This window comes from Mesoplodon densirostris, chromosome 15 (assembly GCF_025265405.1).
Source record: "Mesoplodon densirostris isolate mMesDen1 chromosome 15, mMesDen1 primary haplotype, whole genome shotgun sequence".
Classification (NCBI taxonomy): domain Eukaryota; kingdom Metazoa; phylum Chordata; class Mammalia; order Artiodactyla; family Ziphiidae; genus Mesoplodon; species Mesoplodon densirostris.
The window spans coordinates 81,908,025-81,932,874 of record NC_082675.1 but is presented as its reverse complement, the minus strand read 5'-3'; the positions used below and the strand labels follow the sequence as shown (position 1 = coordinate 81,932,874).

General features: G+C 39.2%; 1 protein-coding gene across 2 annotated transcripts in view; it reads left to right on the top strand.

The window, feature by feature from the left end:
* TMX3 (thioredoxin related transmembrane protein 3) overlaps positions 1-24,850 on the top strand; it is a 45,389-nt gene that overhangs the window by 1,797 nt on the left and 18,742 nt on the right. Inside the window, exons 3-9 of one of the 2 annotated variants that reach the window (XM_060119005.1) lie at positions 6,321-6,360; positions 7,790-7,913; positions 15,515-15,560; positions 17,117-17,197; positions 19,328-19,427; positions 20,117-20,194; positions 22,714-22,780. In XM_060119005.1, the coding sequence (XP_059974988.1) occupies positions 6,321-6,360; positions 7,790-7,913; positions 15,515-15,560; positions 17,117-17,197; positions 19,328-19,427; positions 20,117-20,194; positions 22,714-22,780 (536 nt within the window). Of the gene's footprint in view, positions 1-6,320; positions 6,361-7,789; positions 7,914-15,514; positions 15,561-17,116; positions 17,198-19,327; positions 19,428-20,116; positions 20,195-22,713; positions 22,781-24,850 lie in introns of those variants that run through there. The other variant, XM_060119006.1, reaches the window with a different exon arrangement.

Genomic DNA, 24,850 nt, shown 5'->3' with positions numbered 1-24,850 from the left:
GGATTGTGCTCAAGAGTTTTATGAACAGTTATAAGAATAAAAAATTGGCAAACTCTTCTATCTTACCATTTTACCTGTACATTTGTTAAGTCTTTTGGCCTTAGTCACTACTGAGTGGGGGCTGGAATTTGGTAATCACACAGTAACACAGCATTAATCACAGGGCCTTGCTTATAGTAGGTGAGGAGTGCTGCTTCAGACCAAAATCCTGTGTGTGATTGATCTTTCAGGCCTGACCATAGGCAATTACAAGGCTTTTCCTGGCAGGCCTCCAGCGGGAAGCTGCCCTCCCCACACCAGACTTGGGGCACAGCCAATGCACTGCAGTCTCTGGAGGGAGTTGTAGTCGTAGACTCAGGCCCCCAGGGCAGCCGTGCTCATGTGCGTGTCTTCATTCTTAGCCCAGTTGCCTCTTTTGAAGGCCTCCTTGTTGGGGGTCTCACCTAAGGCACTTCTTAGGAAAACCTCCTCTGGGAAACTCCTTATCGAGGGGTGTGGCTGAGGCACTTTCCTCCACTTGGACTCAGTACCCTTCCACTCCTGTCCTTTCCCTCCTCCCTCCCTCTGCCCACGGGTCCTGAGAGAGGCAGGAGCCTTTGGTTCAGGGCTCCTCAGCAGTGAGGGGAATTTCTCCAACTGTGCTGTGTTTGCCTGCCCCTCGCCTCTTCCAGTTCCACTCAGAAAAATGGGACACTGAGGAGCTGGCACCTGTTTGTTCTGCCTCTTGGCTTGCACTGTCGTAGTAAGTGAATAAAGTCTTGATTGTGACTTTCAGTTTGGCTTGTTGTCCTAATTAACCACTTGTACACGACAGAATTGGTACAGCAGCAGGGTGGTCAGTTGAGCACAGTCCTGCTCTGGAAGGGAGGAAAGCCCAAAGATCCCACGGGGCACTCGGCAGCCTTGCTAATGGGTACTGGGGCGCCCTAGTGGGTTGTTGATGGGCACTTTGATTCTCAGGGAAACCATTGTTAACACAGAGGTGATTCTGTTAAACTTCATGGTGCCTGGAAGGGTGTCACTCTAGACCTGGTCCTTGAGAACGCCCCAGCAGTGTGACTTTGCTCAAGGAGGAGGAAGCAGCAGGGATAGGCAGGTGCGGATGCCCAAGGCCCTAACCTTCCTCGGCCGGGTGCCACGTGAACTAATGGTTTGGGCCCATCTGTAGTGAGTTTCCGGGACCTGAAGAACACACGTGGCCCACCTTCACAGAGGCTGAAGTGGCCCTGCAAGCCTCCTGGTGGTCTCCTGGGCCTGTGGGGAGGGCTAGGAACAGTGGGTAATGAGACTGTTAGCCAGACTCAGAGTTGTAGTTTTGTCCTTTCTGTTCCTGTTTGTTACTGGACCCAGTTAAGCCTCCTCATGAAGTCAGGTCAGTCAGGCTGTGATACAATCGAAGCCTTAACTGACAAATTTCTGGACATGGAAAAAGCAGCCACCGTGAAGAGCACAAAGGTTGACCAGCACAGAGTGACAGTAAGTGGGAACTGCGTGCCCTCTCCGGGTGACCCATGCAAGAGCCTTTCCAGAAGCTCTGAGTGAGGTTGCTCAGTGATGGGGTCTCAAAGGAGGGGATTGATAGGCTCCTTACCAAGGACCTCATGGCCAGGTACCAACCTGTGAGGGGTCTGATGGGATTTTTCAAAGGTCAGCATGATGACAGCCCTTTGGCTATTAGAATTACACCCACCATCCTGCCTGTGAGTCTGGAGACAAGTCAGAGAGTCCCAAAACCTTTACCCAGACCTTGACAGGGTGTTCAGTTGAGGCCTCTCTCTCCCCCAGGGGGCTGCCAAGGTCAGAGTTGATTGGGGAGGTGGAGGGGAATTGCACGTCTTGGGCCTTTTGGAGATGAGTATACAGGTGAGTGTGATGCCTAAAACCCCTGCTACCAGGAGGAGGAGGGTACACATAATGCCCTCAGGGTTTGAGTCTGTGATGACCAGTACCAGCACGCTTGCCCAGGCCCGGTCCTGGCTGAGTGCTTTTGGGCCCCTACTCATCAACGTGCTAACTGGCACAGTTGTGTTAGCTGTGTGCAGTCCTGCTCGCCTTGGTCCCCAAGCCCCAGTGGGGATTGCTGCACTTCAGGCCATCTTCCTGCAGCACTGGAAGACTGAACCTACCTGACATTCAGCTTTCAGTGCCATTGTCTCCCCAAAACGGTGTTGGCTGCCTGGTGAGTAAAAGAAATAACTGAACTGAAGGAAGCCACAGTGCTCTGTGAGCCTTTTTCTATTCAGGAGCCCCACCCCCACCCCCTTCTGGCCTGTGCACAAGGCCTTGGGTACCTGGAGACTCAACATTGATGACAGGTGGCTCAGTACCATGGTGGCATCTGACATCAGGAAGATGCTACTAGAGGGAGCTTGGTCTGTGGCATTAATGATGTCCCGTGCCAGCATGTGTCTTCACTGGGCTGATAAGGATCAATTTCCTTCATTTGGAATGGATTCAACACAGCTTTAATAGCCTATGCTTATCTAAATTCCCTGCCTGTCTGCTCTCAGTAGGTAGGCCATGACCTGGAAAAACTCCTAGAGGGAGCACAGACCTTCCACTATATTGATACCAGCTCCTAGATTGCCCAGACATGGTCACTGTCCAACAAGGACCCGACACCATGATGACTCACAGGTGGCAACATGGCTGGGCTGTTAATACCAACAAAGTGTAACAACTGAGATTCCTGGGGGGTGATCTGGGAAGCTGTACAACATCTCATTCTAGAGGAGATCATTACCAAACTCTTGGCCCTTTCTGACCCCCAAAATAAAAAAGGCTCAGGGATTGATGGGCTTATTGGGCTACTGATGTTTTCACGTAACTCGTGCAGGGACCTGGCACCCATCTGTCAGGTACTAGAAAGGCCACTGCCTTTGAGCTGGGCACCAACCAACAGGATACTCTAGAGGCCCTTAGGCCGGCCGCCAGGCTTCCCTTCTCCTGGGTCTCACTGGTCCACATCTGCCATTTGAGTTACATGTCTCAGCAACCTCTCAGTTCACTGATGGGAGCCTGTGGCAGAAGGATGACATCACAAACCAGCACAGACCTGGAAAGCCCCCCAAGTTGGCTGAAAGATACGTAGCTTTTGAGAGGCAGTTACTGGCCTGTTGGCCCTTGGTGGACGAGTGTGGTAGTAGACTCACGAGCAGATGTTCTAATCATGTTGCTGAAGAACCATAGCTTTGGAATCTCATGAACTAGGAATGGCACCTCCAGGAGCTCAGCTGGAGTCTCACAATTCAGTGAAAAGGTCTCCCGAGTGTCCCTCCACCTCCCAGGAGTGACACCCAAGGAGCCACTGCCTCCTCTGGCCCAAGGGGGACCCAGACATAGAGACCTCCCATACCACACCACCTATGGGCCTGGTTCACTGGTGGCTCCTCCTGGGATGCAACTCGAGGCAGCCCACTTCCAACCTGAGAGAGACCTGTCCTTCCCAAGCGTGGTGAAGGACCTTTGCACAACGGGCAGCTTCATGCAGTGTGGAAGACAGATCTGTTCCGCTGTTCCCCCACCTGCTCCTTGCTCCAGCCCTCGCATAGGCCCTGCTGTATGTTCACCGACTCGCTGAGCTCTGGCAGATGGCTTGGCCATTGGTTGTGTGGCATATAAAGCAAACCCCCTGTGAGGATGGGACATTGGGATGAAGATCGGTTCTGCCCCTACTAAGCGTTTTGTTCCCTCCATGGTTGCTCACCAGTAAGGCCCCCTGTGCTGACAAAGGGAAACGACCAATGAGCATCCCATGCTTGTCCACTCAACACGGGAACTGAATTGTTCTCCACCCCAGAGCAAGCAGATGTGCAGCTAACTGCCTCCTCCTGGATCCACAAGAGGATGGCCCTTGGAAATTCAGACACCGTTGTAGGTTGAGCTGGCAGGCACAGATTGCCACTGCTGTGGGAAGACTGAACCAGCGTGAAAAAGCTGTCCCGCTTGTCAGACCCTGGTCAGGGCTAAACATAACTACCCAGGAACACGTTACTTCACGTTGGGCCAGGGCGTTCTCAGTAGATAGAACACATTAGGCACCTCGTCCCACCCACAGTATCCCCCGGATCCTGACCACAGTTGACACTTTGTCTAGCCATCCCCACACATTCCACTGACTCGGGCCACACTGTCAGGCCCTATAGGACGACATTTGTTTCCTATCCAGGTTCCCTGAGAGCACTGTATCTGGTAACAGCCCTGGATTTGCAGTCCAAGCTACACATCAGTGAGCTCAGTCATGGGGCATACAGTGGATTCTCCGTATCACCCCTAATCCACAGGGGTGTTGAGCATTTTAATGAACAGTTAAAGGACAGGTTTAATCAGCAGATGGGAGGGGACAAGACTACCACAGCCTGGATTACACATCTCAGGCAAGCGGCCTGGGGGCTGAAGGCAGCAGTTCCCCAGTCCGGTACTTCTCATGAACCCTGCACGTGCGAACACGTTGTCTGCCCCTCCCTTTAACTGTGTGCCCTTCTACAATGACGACACTTTCCACTCCATGTGGGGCCCTGTAAGGGACTTCTGTACCCTTCGACTCCTTCCCAAAGACTCAAACTGGTGGGAGAGGAGGATGGCTATTAAACATCAAGGGCGGGGGGACGGCAGCCTCCAACATTGGCCGCTGGGTGCAGAGCGTGGGGTTTTGTCTACAAAGACCTCAAGAATAATGACCGTGAATTAGAGGGCTCTGGTTCAACAGCTTGCTTAAGGTGGCCGTGACGCTTTCCTGGGTAGCCCCACGAGATGAATATAAAATAGAATTTTTTACTATAAACCACAAGGGGAGCCAAGCCAAAATATTTGGGGGATTGATTAAGGGCGCTGTCCTTGTCCATGGTACACAGCAGACTGTGTTGCAGTTGTGTAGATGTGAACACCTTTGGGCTTAACAGCTACGATATGGGGATATGTTCTCTTTGTCTTACCTATAGGGTTAAGAATCTTATTAAAATATCCCCACAGAGAATTTTTGTCATTCATCTAGTACAAATTGAATATAGATCACTGTGCAAGGCACTAGGAGATGAAACAAATACACTCCTTCTCACTTAGTGTATCTGTGGTTGGATAATATGTAAGTAACTACAACGTGTGGAAATTGAGGAGAATCATAAAGAGGGTGAAGATGATATGGAGAGATGGTTTCTAGCTTTGAGGAATTTAGGAAGGCATTACAGAGTTAGCAGTGCTTTTGGCTGGATAGGATTTGAATATGAAAGAATGTAGAAAGTCAAACATTGTGAATTTAGCTGTGGTAAGTACCATAGTCTGATTGGAAATCATACTCATATTTGAGTATGATTATATACTCAAATATATAATAATATATATTGGATTGGGTGCTTATATTTGAGTGGTAAGATAAGTTGGAGCCAGAGTAGTGTAGCAATTTGTACTTTTTTTTGTAGGTGGTGGCAAGGGACCTAGAAAATGTCAGATAAGAGTAACATGATCAGAACTGTGTTTCAGGAAAATTCTTTGTATTGTGTCAGGGTTCCCCAAAGCACCCCCAGCTTCACTGATTGACTGGGAACACTCAGAGGACTGAGCCTGTCTGGAAGTCAGAGCCATGATTTGTTACAGTGAGAGAACACAAAGCAAAATCAACAAAGGGAAAGGGCACGTGGGGTGAATTCCAGGGGAGACCAGGAACAAGTTTCCAGAGTCCTCTCAGTAGAGTCACACAGGACGTGCTTAATTTCTTCATCAGGAGTTGCAACCACAAGTGTGAAATGCTACCTAACAAGGAACCTCATTAGAGACTGCCCAGGAACTTTTATTGGGGATTGGCCATGCAAGCACCCCTCTGCCTATCCATTACCAAAATTCCAGAGTCCCTGAAGGAAAGTAGCTGTTCATCACAAAACCACGTTGTTTGTACAGTGGCAGACCAGTGAACCACCCTTAACAGGAAATGGTGGGAACCCTCCTGAAATTCAGGTTCCCAGATGCCACCCAGGGACCAGTCCTGCAAGCAGACCTTTCTAAGGCTAACCCCTCAGGCCTGCTCTGTAATGCACAGGTATAAGTGGAGTAGCGGGGTACAAGCTAAAGCATTTGTCTGTCTGTGTTTCTACAAAGTCCCACTTTAATTGGTTTTTTTTTTTGACTCTTTACTCCTAATTATCATTTCTCTACTTTTATTAAGATGTTTAATGGATAAGATCTAGAGGTCTCTCAGTAAAAATAAAAATTTATTGAAAAAATTTGTTCTATGCTCCTATATTTATCAATTATCTTTACCTGTACTATTCAGTTGTAAAGTGGAAACCTACAATCAAAGATTTGTTTTCTTGTTTTTTGTTTTTTAGATTTAAAGAAAATCGAAAAGATGACATTTGGCTTGTAGATGTGAGTATGTAAACTTTTTGTACTAAGTAACCGTCCCTACCATTTTAAGTGTTATTTTGCATTCTCTTCACCCCAATATGTAATAGACAGTACTAATGTATATTACCCACTTTGTTTGCTCAGGTAGTACCATTTGGGTTTTTATATTAAAGTGAACCTCAAAGCCTTAGGATTCCTGGCAGGGGAGTGATGAAATTCAATGAGGTCCACTTGTGGATTATGTCTGAGGTAGATCATGGTATGATTTTATTACAGAATTCACTCTTATTTTTTTCATATTATCCAAGAGATTGAGTATATTAATATCACTTGGCAGTCAAAATCATATTTTCATCTTAGTAGTGAACAAAATCAGATTTTCATCTTCCTTTCCTCACTTTGACACTTTGAATGTATTTAAACCTTACGATGTTTCGGATTCATTTTGACATGGCTCAGTAAAAAAGTAGAGTGGCAGCAAAAGAGATGGAATGAGAATGGCAGAGCTGACAGTTATTGAAGCCAGGCAATGAGGCGTAAAGGTCCCTGGTTTAATTCTGTCTGTTTTCCTTTTGTATATGTTTGAACATTTCCATAGTGTAATATTAAAAGAGAGATAAGTCTTGTTTCATAAAAGTACAACAAGCAGTTTGTTACACCATTTCACTGGAGGAACCTCAGTACCACCCCAGCCGTCTGGTGATTCTGAAGAACGAACTAGGGTTTTCGTTTCATCAGCCTGACTTGTCACTGTACCGAACCAGTCGTCCTCATGATCCCCCACGTCTCACCAGTGATTATGCTTAGAACAGCAGAGGCACCTACTGTGTTGGAATTTTTGTAATAGAAATTTTATCATTAACACTTAAGGGGTGTGCATATGATATATGAAGTGTATTTGGTGGTTTAATTTTATATATAACATGGACATACTTGGGAGCAAAGATGCTTTATTGTAGATCATCTACTTTGAATAGGTATCAGTAGTCATTTAAACTTAAAGTAGTATCAGTGTTGAGGTATATCCTAGGAGATGACCTGTCTAGTTTGTGTATATGTGTGTTCTTTTATTTTGAAACCACTTTTTTTTTTTTTTTTTGCGGTACGCGGGCTCTCACTGTTTGTAGCCTCTCCCGTTGCGGAGCACAGGCTCCGGATGCGCAGGCTCAGTGGCCATGGCTCACGGGCCCAGCCGCTCCGCGGCATGTGGGATCTTCCCAGACTGGGGCACGAACCCGTGTCCCCTGCATCGGCAGGTGGACTCTCAACCACTGTGCCACCAGGGAAGCCCCTATTTTGAAACCACTTTAAAACTTATATTTAGACTTCTTGTCTAAAATAGATTATTATCCAATCATGTAGTCAAAAAGATTCTTTTAAAATTAAGATTGATACCCAAAGTAGCACAGCATCTTAGTGGTTTTCTCTCTCTCTTTTTTTTTCAAACAAGTTTTATGCACCATGGTGTGGCCATTGTAAAAAACTGGAACCAATTTGGAATGAAGTTGGTCTCGAGATGAAAAACATTGGTTCTCCAGTTAAAGTTGGAAAGATGGACGCTACTTCCTATTCCAGTAAGCATCTACTCAGTTTATCATTCTACTGTTCTCGTAATGAAAGTGTTTTAATTACATGAAGCAGTATTCAAGGTAAGAGGAAGAAATATATATATATATATATTTGCTCATGTAAAATTAAAATAATCTTATTAGAGATTTCAAACTATATTTTATGAGTTAGATGAATTAACCATTGAATGTGTAATATGCAGTCTATGTTAATCTTATACCCAATATAGATGTATGAGCCATTGTTCCTATTTTGAGCCCACTTGAGATAATCAGTTGCCTGAGACAGCCACAGAAATTTGAGTGTTGAACTCTTGATATAGCTGCATGGCTTAAGAGTGAGAGTTTGCTGTCTGAGTAGCCTGAATGGCATGGAAGAGGAGTAATGGGAACTCGAAGGACAAGCTGAGTTAGGATAAATACAAGTGAGAATTGGGAAAGTGTTCACATTAGAGAGAACATTAAACCCAAATCATAGAGCTGAGAAAGAGTTTAGTGAGTCTGTACCAGAGACTAGAATGTCTTCAAGCAGAAACTGGCAAACCACAGCTCTGGACAGTCTGACCCCTGCCTGCTTTGTATGTACAGCTTGACTGGAACAAGTCACTCTCCTTTGTTTACCCTTATTTATGGCTGTTTTCATGTCCCAGAGGCAGATTTAAGTAGTTACAGCAGAGACTGTAGGCCCCACGAAGCCTGAAGTATTTATTATCAGACCCTGTACAGATAAAGTTTACCAACACCTGTCTTAAAGGATTTGGGAAAAGGCAAAATTAAGTTTAGAGAAGTATGAGGCATCACACAGATTTGGAAAGAGCATGGCTTCAGAAAGTAGATCAGATACGGCTCTCCTACTACTTTTGCCCTGTAGCATGGGAAAGTTTCTTGACGTCTCTAAGCTTTGATTTCCACACGGGTAAATATTTAATTATAATGAATTTTTTATTGGTGATTTTGAGATTAGAGTGAGGTAGCACATGTACAGTCCCTTGTAGTATGCAGTAAACGTAGGTTCCCTTTTCCTTTAATTCATGAAGAAAGTGGAAGTATGAAATGCAAAATGCATATTTCATTTTAGGAAATCAGCATTGTACTCTGGATATAAGTTTGGAACAAGACAGACGTGTGTTTTAAGCCCAAGTCTATGATCTCTTGCTTTTGTGGCTTTGGGGAAGTGCTTAACCTCTCTTAATTTTAGTTTCCTTGTCTGTAAATGAGAGAGGGATAATTCTCAAGGTTGTGAGGACTGTATTAATATTTCTTATTCAAAACCCCTAGCACAATGGCTAGTACTTACAAGGTGCTAAGGGATAATACCAGATTTTAAGAGCCTCTCAGGTGGGACAAAGTGTTTTGGATTTTATCAGTTGTCAATTGAGAGGTAATAGACATATTTGAGAAGGCATATGATTTGATAAAAATGTTTTTGAAAAGAAGAACAGATGAAAAGAAGAACAGTTAGAGATAAACAGATCATCTAAGTGGACTTTTTATGCATCTTGGTATAGGGTGCTGGGAGGGCAGACTTGGGTGGTTGGCAGGGCAGTAAAGAGGAAACAGTAATTCTTATAGACATTTGCAAGGGTTAAATCACGGATGGTATAAAGAAAAACAATTGAAAATAGTGTAAGATTCCTAGCACAATTCACACTGAACTACATTACCACTGGTTAAATGGAAGAGAATAATACATTTAATTTTGTGTGTTTTCTCATGTTAGCAGCTGTTTTGAATTTGTGGTATTTTGCTTTATTGATGTTTGGGAATATGGGGAACTAGAGTGCAGGTGTGAGATGTTAGAACTGGAATTACTGAGTCACACAAGTGACTTGCTGCGACTTTGAGAGGGGATGAGATCGATGGCAGGAAGTTATCTTAGAGAGAGATAAGATAATATTCTTGAGTTGGTATTTCTTGAAATAAGCTTTTACAGTGTTTAAGAAATTATTCCTTTTAACTGTTGTGAAAGTAAATTCTTGTGTCTAGGCATATATGTTGATTAGACATGCATACACATACATTCGTCCATACAGTCATTCATTTATTTCAGTCAGTCAAAGGATAACTAATACACATAAATAAATTGTCTGGCGTTTAATGTTTGATGTCAGTGATGGATGAATTTTTCATTCTGTTTTAGAATCAAGAAGATGTTTTATGTGCTATGGAGAAAAGAAATATCATCTTCTTAAAAAAAAAGTAGTTAAGTATTCAAAAACTACCGTCTAGAGATTACAAATAGATTTTTGGCATATAATTCTTAAAGTTTTCTTAAATATTTCAAGGCAGCTCAAATACAGGCATTTTAGTAGAACTTGGAATCAAATAGGTGAAGAAATTGAATTTCTTTTTTCAGGCTAGCTGTTGGCAGTATTCTGCATCTAACTGTAGAGCACTAAATGATTGGTTGTTTTGTACATGTTTCTTCCATCCCCATAGATTACTTTTCGGACGGTTATAGCATCGGTGTTTCCCAGCGTTTATTCTGCAGGCTGCCTGTATTAGGATTTCCTGGGGTGCTCAGGATAAATTCAGAATTCAAAGGCCCACACCAACCCTACCAAATGAAAATCAGATTGAGTCATAAGAATCTGTATTTTTAACATGGACTTCAGGTGATTATGCTGCACACTCAAGTTAGAGAATCACAGAGTGAAGTATTATTTTGATGGATAGTTATTTATAGGATCTCAGTTTAGGGTGGGATAGGATTTTTCAGTGATCAAGTGTAGAAAATCTCTTAGACTGTTTGATGGTATCTTATTTCCCAATCATGTAATTGCAGTGATTGAAATAAATGCCATCACACTCAGTCCAACAAGTCTCTGTGTATAGAAGTTTTGAACAGGAGAGATTTGAACTTTCATGACTTAGCCTGCCCTGTGTGTATCAAAAATTTCTTGATGCATGGTTTTAATTAATAATATATCAAATAACATTAAAAAGTTGTATAATGTTCAGTGTAAATTCACATATTATTTTAGCCTTTCTTTTTCTACATATTCCTTCAAAAATGAGCACAAAGGGCTTCCCTGGTGGCGCAGTGGTTGAGAGTCCACCTGCCGATGCAGGGGACACAGGTTCGTGCCCCGATGCGGGAAGATCCCACATGCCATGGAGCGGCTGGGCCCGTGAGCCATGGCCACTGAGCCTGCGCGTCCAGAGCCTGTGCTCCGCAACGGGAGAGGCCACAACAGTGAGAGGCCCACGTACCGAAAGGAAAAAAAAAAAAGAGCACAAAAATTGTTTCTCATTCACCGGTTAAAATGTTATGATGTTACCTGTAGTCATGTACTGATTTCTATTATGAAACCACTGAAATTCCATTTATTCCTCAACCTAAGTGTGACATCATTTTATAGTAAAGATCATATTTTACCCCCCTTTCATGTATAAACTTTCAAGGGCATTTGGCCAATAACATTCTTATTCTGATTCTTAGATGTCAGATATATTTGCAGATCAGTCTTACCTTTCTAGATTATAAGCCCTTTTAGTCAGTGATTATATTTTCGCGTTGCTCAAACTTGGTACTGTTGACATTTTGGGCCAGATAATTCTTAGTTTTGTTGGGGGGGGGAGAAGAGTTTTCCTATGCATTGTAGGATATTTAGCAACATTCTTGGCCTCTACCCACTAGATGCCAGTAGCTCCCTTCTCTCCCCACCCCCTAAGTTGTGGCAACCAGAAATGTCTCCAGACATTGAGGGCAAAATCACCCCCAGTTGAGAACCTCTGCATTATTTTATTGCCTTCCCATTTTAGACACATAGTGACACTCAGTAAACACTAAGAAAAATAGTATTTTTGAGCTGAAAAGGATTTCAGGTTGAGTTCAACTCCTCACTTTTTCCCTCCTTTCATTGTGTAGATGAAGTAACAGAAGGTAATTAACAGTGAACTGACTTTACTAATTTCAGACATCAAAGTTAGCAACAGAATTAGGCCCAGAATCCAAGGTCACCATGATTCAAAACTGGGCCTATCTTCACCATCAAGTTGTTATCATTTCAAGGAGAAAACAAATGAAATAGGGAGCTTTATGCTTGACCTTATTTTCTGAACATTTTAAAATTACAAAATTTCAGGGGAAGTTACTCACGTTGCACATGGATTCTTCAGTTTGTAATGGAATCGATCTCAGGTTTCTATATAAACCATTGTTCTTTGATAGGAAAAGATAAAGAACAAAAGATTTAAACTCAGACTTGAGTTTCAGTATCGGCCCTGCTGCCTAATCAATGCTTGCTTTCTAACAAGTTAACAAGTCTTCCGAAGTATTAGCTTATCTGAAAGATAACATTAGCATCCGTCACCCCACCTCACAAAATTGTTTTGAGGGGTAGTTGAAGGCATATTAATGCCAGTTATAAGATATCTACACATGCTAATTCTTATTAATATTTTTTGCACATTAGTGTGTCAACAGGTAATTACTTAACAGTGAGGTCAGGACCAAGAATAGAAGAAAATGGACTCAGCATTTGAGCATCTGTATGTGCCGAACTCTCTGTTAGATTCCTTTCCACACTTCCTGTTTTAAATGCCACCCATAGCCCTACAAGATGAGTGGTATCCCCAGAAGTGGAAACAGAATCCAAAGTGAAGGAGCTTACACTGAGCTGCATGGACAATAAATGGAGACGTTGGAACCCTAACCTGGGTCATTATGTGCCTGTAACTCATGCCTTGCTGTGTGCCTCTCTAATTATACAATCATTTACATTTAGGAAAACCTACCTTTGAAGTTTTAGCAGTCATTGTCAGTTGAAATTCTGTCAGAGATGAAAGTAATGTTCAAAGAACCAAAAGGCTAAAGGGTGGGTGGTATCATCTCCATCTTATAGGTTAAGAAAACTGAGGTCAAGGAAATTAAGTGATGGGGTGATGTGTGGAGCTGGGATTTTCTCTCTGAAGCCTATCATGAGAACCATGACGTCAGCTATAAAATACCACCACTGTATTTTCTCATTGATTGCATATTTCACTTTTTAAATTTGATTTGTGTACAGTTAAATTTTACACTAAATTATGTAAGCAATTGCTACTGGGCTACACCACCCCCTCCAGTCAATTTTATTAGTCTTTATATTTTGGCAGTTTTTAATGAGGTTTAGTTGAAAGTAATAATGGCTTATATTTACCTGTCTTCTTAATTTGGGATGGGGAGCATTAAGAACATACATTACACACATAATCTGTGTTTTTTCTTGGAAGAGGGCAATCTCAATAACAGCAGTATTCAATTAGAATATGCTTGACCTGAAAATACTTGCAAATGATGTAACCAATAAGGGTTTAATACCAAAATATATAAACAGCTTATAAACTCAATATAAAAAAAAACCTGATTAAAAAATGGGCAGAAGACCTAAACAGACATTTCTCCAAAGGGGACATACAGATGGCTAACAGGCACATGAAAATATGCTTAACGTCGCTAATTATTAGAGAAATGCAAATCAAAACTACAGTGGGATATCACCTCTTACTTCTCAGAATGGCCATCATCAAAAAGTCTACAAATAACAAATGTTGGCGAGGATGTGGGGAAAACAGTTGTACACTGTTGGTGGGAATTAAATTGATGCAGCCACTACGGAAAACAGTATGGAGGTTCCTTAAAAAACTAAAAGTAGAGCTACCATATGATCCAGCAATCCCACTCCTGGGTATATATCTGGAAAAAATGAAAACTCTAATTTGAAAAAATGCATGCACTCTAGTGTTCACAGCAGCACTATTTATAATACCCAAGACATGGAAACAACCCAAGGGCCAACAGACGATTGGCTTAAGAATATGTGGTATATATATATACAATGGTATATTACTCAGCCATAAAAAAAGAATGAAACTCTGCCATTTGTAACAATGTGGATGGACCTAAAAAGTATTATGCTTAGTGAAATAAGTCAGACAGAGAAAGATAAATACTTTATGTTATCACTTATTTGTGGAATCTGAAAAATAAAATGAATGTGTATAACAGCACTGAAACGGACTCACAGATAATAGAAAACAAACTAGTGGATACCAGTAGGGAGAGGGAAGCAAGGAGGGGCAAGATAAGAATGTGGGATTAAGAGCTACCAACTAGTATATATAAAATAAATAAGCACCAAGGATATATTGTACAGCACAGGGAAATACAGCTATAATAACTGTAGATGAAGTATAATCTATAAAAATATTGTCACTATGCTGTACACCTGAAACTAATATTGTAAATCAACTATACTTCAATAAAATGTATGTGTGTATGTATGTATGTGTGTGTGTGTATATATATATATAATATATATATATATATATACTTGACAGAATAAGTCCTAAATTAGAGATAGGCACAAATAAATTACGTAATTGGTCTAAGTTCACATGACTATTCAGAGGCAGAGCCTGTATCTTCATATATATATATACCAAGTTCCTATTTTTGTTACCTCTGTTGTTTGTGTTGCCTCTAATAAAAACCATTGTTGATCACTGTCTGGAACCTTCTGGTCACCTCTCTCCATGCGTTTAAGGGAGAAGCTCTAGAGTTGACAAGGAAAGGAGGAGAGATTTTTGATATTATTTGCCACAAATTCACTTTGTCTTTATTATTGTGTATTGATGGGGAGTGATGAGAAACCAAAATTAATGATTACTAAAGTGATGAGTAAATCAGAACTCACAAATAGAGGTAGTTTTCTTATACCAAGCTATCATAAGAATATATTCTGGAAATAAAAGAAAATTAACAAAAGGAGAGATCATGTGAGTAAATACAGTATACTTTGAATATACTAGGATAAGTATAAGTATATTGTATTTTGTCTACTAACTGAGAATATTTTATTTCTTCTTTCCTGTCCTAATTGCCTTGAATCTGTAAAGTAGTATAGTATTAATTTCCCATAGTGATTACTATCTCTTAAAGCCCTAATTCTCTATTGTTTGCTTGTTTTCATTACTATTTCTCCTTTCCCTCAAAAAGATGCCACTGTAGTGACTGCATCTCATTTTAATTAACGTGCGATTTCAGAATAATCTTTGAAATAACTGGAATTACTCTAGGTTATTACAGAAGCAGAAACTTTTAAAACAAGTAGATAAAGTTGCTTTTAGATCATATATTAAATTAATTTTGCAATTATGATTTATGCTTTTAACATTAAAATACAAAGCAATTCTTTTAAGACTCAGAAAACACTAAAGTAAGAGATGGGCCTTTTTTGAAGAAATATTTGTCCTGGAAATGAAGTCAAATGAGGAGTGAGTCTTTATTTATATATGTGTGTGCATATATATATATTATTTTTTTAAAACAAGAGTATCTTTTAAAGTAAGTACTTTAGAGATAAAAATTTACTCTTTTGGCATTTTTTAAATTTTGTTATAGTATTTTTGTGCAGGTCATAAGTTGGATTATTAAGTAATTACTTTGTATGAGAATGTCATGTTTTTTTTTTCTATGTGTTTATATTCTTTTATAAGAATTGAAAACAGCATATCTATATGGGTTTGTATAAATACATATATTTTTTAAGTAAAAGGCTCATTTATTACCTAGTTTCTCATTTTAAAAAAATTTAGAATTATTTATTCTTTTTCTTATCAAGGCATTGCTTCAGAGTTTGGAGTTCGAGGTTATCCAACAATTAAGCTGTAAGTTGAGTGTTGTATGTTTATATGTGTATTTTTATTAGTTCACTCTACTTACATTTTATTACATTAATTTCTAGTAGCTTCCTTGGAGGACTGAAGATTTGGGTTCCGCAGTTCTTTCTAGGTGCAGTGTGTGATCCAGGGAGAGGGACTTCATCCGTGCTTTTCTTTGCACTTAAGTTAATGTGTGGTTTATGGCTAATTCACCAAATGTGTTTTGAGTTTACTGTGACAGGTGCTGAGCAGGACAAGGTATACAGTTGTAAATTAGGAAAGCTCTACCCCTGAGGAGCTCAAGGGTATATTCTGTTTAACTTGTGAATCCTGTCTCCTAACCAATTTTACTTTTCTATGATTGAAATAGACTTATTTCATTAGAGATGAAGGAAAAGAGAATCAAATTGATGGATGTTAATTCTCATCTGTAGATGTTGATCACGTCTAAGACAGAGCATATACGGTAGAAGAAATACTGTGATAATTCTAAAGGTCTTGTGTTTTATAATCATAATGTTGAATTTTCTCATGAGTTTAATCCTGATCTCATCCTTATTTCAATAATGTGGAGAGTTACGGAATTATTTTGAAATTTATTTTTATTATAAAGTAAGTTATTTTAGTATTTTAAAATCTCAGATTTTAAAATTTGACTAATTTTAATTTTTGTATTTCTTGGATTTTGTGTTGGCCTCCCTTCCTTCCCCCACTGTTTAAAAATGTTTGCTAAGGGAATTCCCTGGCAGTCCAGTGGTTGGGACTCTTTGCTTTCACTGCTGAGGGCACAGGTTCAGTCCCTGGTCAGGGAACTAAGATCCCACAGGCCACATGGGGTGGCCAAAAAAATAAATAATATAAAATAAAATTAAAAAAACACACGCACATACACAAAATACTTCCAGGGCAGAACCTTTAAAAAAAAAAAGTTTGTAAGCCTCTTTGACTTTCTTGTGTTCAGTAAATTATCTTTTCTATTCTTTCTGTTTAATTATAGATGTTCTACTGTGCTTTCACAATTTTCTTTAAAATTTCAGTTAGTTGGACAAAATTCATTGGCAGGCTTTTGGAAAAATATCTAATTTTCTAGAAGAGGTATTTTTATGCATTGTTTTACTCTTTAATCTTGGAGCATCTGTCATGTTACTCTGATGTTGTATTGCTTAAAACTGGTTTTACCTTTACCAAAGTACTTTTAATTCCCTGTCCTTTCACTTACTTTTTAATAGAGAAGATAGTGAGAATTAAGCTTTGATGAGTTCTTGACTGTGAATGTATATATTTTTCATTTATCAGAAGGCATAGACACAATGCAATTATCAAATACAGAGTAAAATATTTTCATGTAATTTTAATAAAATACAGCCTTTTTCTTTGCATTTTGGTTGTTGGTTCCCTGAAGCCAGTTATTGGCTGTTTTTTACATGATTATGCTACTTCTAAAACTCCACTGCATTTACTATTTTATATGCTGTAACTTGTGTTACAATAGAGAGTGATTATCATTAAATGTGAAAATAGTTGAAATAATCTAAACTTTTACCCTATTTTCTTTTTTTAAGATTAAAAGGGGACCTGGCATATAATTATAGAGGACCACGAACTAAAGACGATATAATAGAGTTCGCTCACAGAGTGTCTGGGTAAGTTCGTATTATGAAGGGCCTTTACTATATAATATTAGTATTTGCAAATTAAATGTATTTGAGTAGGCAATATTGAACATACATATTTTTAGGTGTTTAGCCTAAATAAAATTTGTCTATTTATTTATAAAGGAAAGCTAGGGTTGCGTAGCATATGCAAAGAGCTCCTCGAGAGGAATAAAAGGATCCGTGATCTTATGTACTTGTTAGCCTCACATTTAAATTCACTTTGTGTATAGAAGAATATTTTCCCCAATGGATTTTTAATACATTTTCAAAACTTGATTAGTTCTAACAACTTTGTGAATCTCAATTTTTTTTATTATAATTTTGCCTTTGTACTGCCTGGTTTACATTCATTTATTTTTCTTGTTATCTAATTTCAGTTTTAAGAGAAACCCCACAGTATTATATTCTAAATAAATTTGGGCTTTAATCCCTAGCCTTTAATACCAGAAAGTTCTTTTTAGATGCAGCTAAAATACCTTCCCTCATCTTTTACATGGTGCTTTATGCCAACTGTGAGGTATTATTGCACATTTTGCTTAGAAGGTAATATAATTAGAACCCAGAGATCTTTTTGAGTTACAGATCTCTGAAGTTTAACTGCTAAGGAAACAGAAATTCTTCTGTGTTTCCTTTTGGTTTGAATGTGGTGATTTTTTTTTTTTTTTTTTTACTCTACATCTTGCTGGTGTATAAAGAAAGTTGGTGCATATAATTATTTAATGTGATTATGTGTAACTTCTGGAAGAGAACATTTATCAAAATAGGTTAACCTACTTTGACTTTGAAAGTATGGTTGCTTATGAGTTTGACAGGATATATTATATTGATAACTTTAAATAATTTTAAGATAAGTTAAAATATTGGAATGGATTTGTTGGGTGGCATGATACTATCTAGCTTAAATTATTTGAGAAAAGGCACAGAATTAGGAATGGTCTTTATATATTAAAGTTTGCAAAGCTTTAGTAAAGTATAATTTTCACTGTATTTTCTCATTGATTGCATATTTCATTTTCTTTATTTGTTTTGTGAATAAATAAATTTTGAGATAACTTTATATTACATGAGGGGGTTGCCAGTAGGATTATTTTATTCCCCTATAGTTTAAATTAGTCTTTATGTTTTGGCAATTTTTAATGAGTTTTAGTTTAAGCTTAAGATGGCGTTCTGATGTAACTGGGAGTGACTCTACTGCAAAGGAAATTTCAAGAGTCAGTTCTGGGGTTGCATCACTTACTTAATTACTAAAGTATTAAAATAGAGGCTAGAGTATAGTGATGCAATGCATTTAAAGAATTGTGTGTTTCGAAAATGTTTGCCTTTGCCGAATACATTTTATTCTGTTTTGCAAATGTGATGGAGTAAAAATCTAATAATATAGACCACACTAAAAAAAGACTGCCTCTTAGCTTTTAGTAGTATTTCATAAATGATATGTTTTATAATAATCTTTGGTATAATTCATTTCTCAGTCTATTTGGCTTTGAAAATGACTGTATAATAAAACTTATTGTAGTTTTGTTTTCTCTTCATGAGATTCTTATATGCTATTATGACTACCATTTTCCATTTTATTTTTCCTGAGAAGAATAACATACTTAGGAAACATTTTAGATTTTAACCTTTATAGCGTGTTTTAAAACTAGCATTTAAATGGTCAGAGTAAGACATAAATATTCTAAACATAATATTATAAACTCCTGGGATAGTATTTCACAGTGTGTTTGTGTGAATGATCTTCCGAAAGGGAGAAAAAAAATAATTCTCATGCGGATTGTTTTGTTTTTAGCTGAGGATTCTAAATGGATTATAGTTCCATCTTTGCCTATCAAAACATTTGTTAAGATGATACTCTCTAAAGGGATGTATTTAAAGCTTATTTTTTAAACTGGTAGATTAAATTGTAGGTACTGTATTTTTATTATATGGGTATAATAGTGGTCATGGGCCATAGTTTATTAGATTTATATAGATTGAGTGATATACTTAAAATGCAATTCATACAATATTAAAGCTTTGTAACTTTAGATATGATAGGATGACATATAAATAGGAGTAAATTATGTACTATCCTTAGTTCAAGTGCAAGTTTTTTTGTTTTGTTTTATTTTCAAACAGGGCTCTAATTCGGCCACTTCCAAGTCAGCAAATGTTTGAACATGTGCAGAAGAGGCATCGTGTATTTTTTGTTTATATAGGTGGAGAGTCACCTCTGAAGGTATCAAATGATTTTATTCTTTAATCCACAAGCACAGATATATTGTAATTTAATTTTCTGTATAACGAGGGCTTCACCAAAAACTCAGGACTTATTTCACTCTTATTAGAAATACTTTAGTTGAATCTAAGTATTTTTATAATAAAAACACTTTGTCATATACCCTCTATAGTATTTGCCTTTATGAAACAGAATTGAGTAAAAAGTGGGTGGGTGTTGCCTGTGTTAGTATATTTCTTCTATTGACCTGGTTATTTAGATTTTGTATTGCTTTTTAGCATTTTGAGTCTTTGAAACTGCAACATGCAGTTTGAGTGTAAACTTTTTAAAAGCGAAAGCTTATTGTCTTAAGATTATTGTATGTATGTATGTTTGTGTTTGCATGTCAGACACACACATCTCTTCCTATAATCATCAAATTAAATTAATAAATATGAATTGAGCTTGTTATATTTAATGAATTTTATTTGAAGGCATATAAAAGCACTTAGTTACAATGGTCTTTTGCCTTAGAAACAGTTCATTTCATTTTCTTATATTTAGTCTTTTCACATGAAAAGACTTAAGGTAGCTAATTGTGATGATACTACTTAGCAGTGATACTACTTGCTCTGAATGTTTAATGAGGAATGAATTTTGATCTTGATTAATATTTAAAAGTCACCTTTTTTCTGTTTATATCTTCACAGGAGAAATACATTGATGCTGCTTCAGAATTAATTGTATATACATACTTTTTTTCTGCCTCAGAAGAAGTCGTCCCTGAGGTAATATTTAAAGTTGGATTTTAAGTAGTGTATTAATTACTATATATATTCAGCAACTGTTTGTTGTCCTTTAATTGTGTGCCATGCACAGTTTTAAGTCCTGGATTATTGATGGCAAGCAAAATCATCAGGACCCTGATAGGATGGAGTTTACGTTCTCATGGGTGGGGGAAGTGGACTAAGTTTTAGTATTGTAGATAAGAGCCTTCTCTTGGGTCCTCAGACTGAGATAGTGGTCCTCGGTAAACAAAGCTATAAACAGGATATCATAACTGCTCTAAAAAATAATAAAGGAGCAGTGTGAGAGTAAGGACGTTTAGAGGTGGGATGGCTACTCTCGACTGATTGATCAAGAAATGTCTGTCTGAGGAGAAAATACATCTGAACTGGGACTTACAGGATGTGAAGGGGCCACGCACAGATCTGTGGCCATAGTAAACCAGAAGCAAGGAACAGATGTTACAGATGGCCAAGATGAGAACCTGCCTGGCATAGTGGAGTAACAGAGCCGTAGCCAGGGTGGCTGAACTGCAGTGAGAAAGGAGATGGGAGGTGGGCAGAGGCCAGTGGAGGCCTTCTAGGTCATGGCCACGCACGTGAGGACTTGGTCTCAAGTTCATTTTAAGGACATTACTCTGTGCTAAGTGCAGAAACAATTGGATCAGGATGAGACTAGATCAGGAAGCTCAGTTGAACTCTTGAAATAATCTAGGATTTAGGCTTGAATGTTGGTAAGAGAATTAGGAAGAAGTGAAAGAATTGTATTTGGAGATCGAATTTTTTGAGCTTGTTCTAGAGGAAAAGAGGTGCATCAAGGATGACTCTTAGGTTTTGGCCTGAACAGCTGGTTAGATGGTGGTGGTATTTATGAGCTGGGGGATACTGGGGAAGGAACAAGTTGGAGTATGGGAGGAGTGATGGAGTTTTGAAGGTTTATTTATTTATTTTGTGTGTGTGGGACATGGGCCTCTCACTGTTGCGGCCTCTCCTGTTGCGGAGCACAGTCTCTGGACGCACAGGCTCAGCGGCCATGGCTCACGGGTCCAGCCGCTCCGCAGCATGTGGGATCTTCCCGGACCGGGGCACGAACCCGTGTCCCCTGCATCAGCAGGCGGACTCTCAACCACTGCACCACCAGGGAAGCCCCTGAAGGTTTATTTTAATTTAAGTTGATGTATTAGGCATCCAAGTACAAGCATCAGATAAGGGTTTGGAGATAAGTCACAGCTGCATAAATGAAATATACTTCTTAGACATGGGATGCAAATCTTGGGGGAGATAAGAGGGTCCAGGTCCTAACAGCAAAGGACAATGAGAAGAAATTGCCAGTAAAGTAGGAAAACAAGGTGAATGGGAAGCCAAGATAAAAAGTGTTTAAGAAGGGAGTGGCCAATTGTGCAAGATGCTGTGAAGCAACCAAGGTGAGGAGAGGAAAGAACCATGGTGTTTGTCCCCATAGAGGTTGTTGGTGGTTTTAAGAGAAACAGTTTCAGAGGAGTAATGGGGACAAGTGACTCACTGGTGTGATTTCAGAGGCTGGCTCACTCAGGGATATCCTTGAAAGGGAGAGATGCTGAATGCTGTGAAATACTCCCAGGGTACCTGTGTGGATGAGTTGCCAACCATGGGTGAATAGAGGCATGCTGGATGGTAGAGCCTCACCTGAGAGCTTTACCACTGCCCTTACAATAGTTATTTTCATGGTGCTGTAATGTAACCAGATCATTCCAGATCACCTGTGACATACCTTCCTCCCTTTTTAATCTTTCCAGGATAGCTGTCCTTATTTTAATTTTATTATTATTTTTACTTGATTAGTTATCTACTGATTTATTTGTTGTTGTGTTCGGTATTACCACACTCATGTAGTAATTCTGTGTGGCTTACCTAAATTATATCTTTTCTGCTCTGATACTGATTTCTCTACTGTAATTTTATTATTTTGAAATAAGTACAACACAGGTATAAGAAGCAGGTACCCACTGAATGGATTCCTTATTATTAATGGCCATTGTAAATTCCCATTCATAAAGCAGTTTATCGTTTAAGCCTGCTCTCACCTCTCAACGTGTGTTAGCAGATCTCACTCTCCTAACTCCCCAGTGAGGTGGGTGCTCTGAGTCCTGGATTCACGTGAAGCCGACTCCCCAGATGAAGTGATGGACTCGTTGTTTCACAGCCTGGGAGTGCTGTGAACCTACCTGTGCTGATTGCTACCTTAGCCCCTGCTCTTCTGCCGTTTCAGAGTGCCTCCTGGCCTTCACTTCCTGTGATATCTTTGAGTCTGTTAACAACTCTAAGAATATTTCATGGTTTCACCAAGGCAAACAGGGCACCGTGCCAGGGGGTGTATAAAGAGGTATCAAGCCCAGTCCTTGGATGAGCTAGGGATTGACTGTGTTCTTTTTAACTGTTGGTAACTTTTTTGTGGTTGTCATTGTGGTTTTTCTCCCCCCGGTAACTTTCAATGCTTCTGAACTCACTGCTACCAACTGAAATTTTTTTTCTGATTTTCGCAGTATGTGACCCTGAAAGAGATGCCTGCTGTGCTTGTTTTCAAAGATGAAACTTACTTTGTTTATGATGGTAAGTTCCAAAGTTTTAACTCATGTAAACACTTTATAATTACAATGTTGTATCTATTATAGGGCTGAGGTGTTGATGAAAGATTTAGTAAATGCAGCTACTGCTTACATTTCCTGTTAGTTGAATGACTGCTAGGTTTTTCTTACCCTTCAACTTTAGTTTTTCCACTCAGCGTTCTTTCATTCTGAGTTTGGCTACAGTAAATTTCTCTTTTTGTCAGATCATTTGCCTTTTTTTTAGAAATGAGCCCTATGCAATTTCTATACATTACTTTAAAATATTCAAAATTAATTTTAAAAAGGTCTAACATTTGAGACACACAAAGATGTGAAAGAAGTAAACCATCTTCAGTAGTGGTGAAGCCCTGGGGTGTTCTTCTGTAGCCTCTTCTCTCCCTCCCTGACCGAAGTAACCACCCACCTGCTATTAGCATTTCTTTGTTGAAGCAAATACTTGGTCTATTTTAAAAATATTTTTATTATATCAAACACACATTATAGTAAAGAGAATGCTAAAATAATAAGACTCTACATACCTGTCAGCCAGGTGAGACAGTTACTAAGATCTTACCACGTTTGCTTCAACAATTTTTTTTCTTTGTTGAAGCATCTTAACAAATCCCAGTGGCATTTCATCGCTATGTGCTTCATTATACGTCCTGACTACATGTTTATTATGCATTTCTTTAAAAATGGGGGCTTTTTGGAGTTTCTTTCTTTAAGATAACCACATGCTATTGTAACACTAACAAAATTAACAGTAATTCCTTGGTATTATCAAATACTTACTACCAGAGTTCGCAGACTGGGCTTTGAGGTAGCTTAGGGCAGTGCAGCAGACTCACAAGGGCATGCGGAGATAGTTCGGATTTCAGGAAGCATTGAAACTCGACATCTGTTGGACAGTACACAGCCACTGAAAATCAAAAGCGAATGCAAAATCTCACCTACTAGCGATGTTAGTAACATTGTAAATTACATAAAATTGATGAAATAAAAAATTCAGTTTCTCATTCTAACTAGCTACTTTTCATATACTCAGTGGCCTTGTGTGGCTTTTGTTGGAGAGCACAGATAGGGACCATTTTATTCGTACCAGAAACATTCTAGAGAGTTATTTTTACTGAATCAAACTTGGGTCCACTCTTCCTGTGTGCAGTAAAGCCAATCTGCTGACACTGGGTTGTGGTGAAGGAAAGGGCGGCTTCAGTGCAGGGCACCAAGCAGGGAGTCCAGGGCAGATAGTGCTCAAAGGCCAGGTGAGGGAGGGGAGTCACAGGGTATGTGATCAGCTGGTGCACAGTCCTCTGATTGGTTGATGGTGAGGTAACAGCAAGGGCCATGTCAGTTAACATTGTCCATCCTCAGGCTCCAGTAGGCCTGGGGGATAAGTGCTCCTGGTCATCAAAACAACTGAGGAAATGTGCATCAGATACGGTTACATAAGCAGAGAATATGGGGGAAGGGTCGCCCAGGACTGCCCCTTAGGGGTTCTGCTCAGTCATTTTATGATGGAGAAGAAACTAGAAGTGTTTGAGAGCTGTAAGCTTTGAGTTGCTTAAATGACTCAAATGAATAGAAGAATATCTAATAAAAGGAATATTTTGATTGTCTTGTTTTAGTCAAAGGAGCATTTTAATTGTTTTGACAATAACATGAAGACAAAGCAGTTCTAAAATCTTATGTCTTCACTATCTTTAGATAAATGTGAGGACCTTAATCTGGTAGTAAGGCAGATAGATAAATATCCTGAAATTACAGAGAGAGTAACTAAGAATGTTAGATAAAGGAGAGAGATATGTAGTTAAATTGCAGGTGCATTCCTTTGCTCATTCATTGGATATTTGTTGAATGGCTGCATGAGACATTGGGCTTAAAAAGGAAATTAAGAGGAACTTACATATGTGAAAATGTGTTAAGGAAAATTCATATTCCATCCACTTATTCTTTATCTACACTCCTTGTATGATAAGCACTTAGTATATTCAATATATTATCTTATTTGATCATTACAACAATCTTTTGAGATCAGCAGTCTTACTGTTTTATAAACAAACAGGATTAAAGAGAT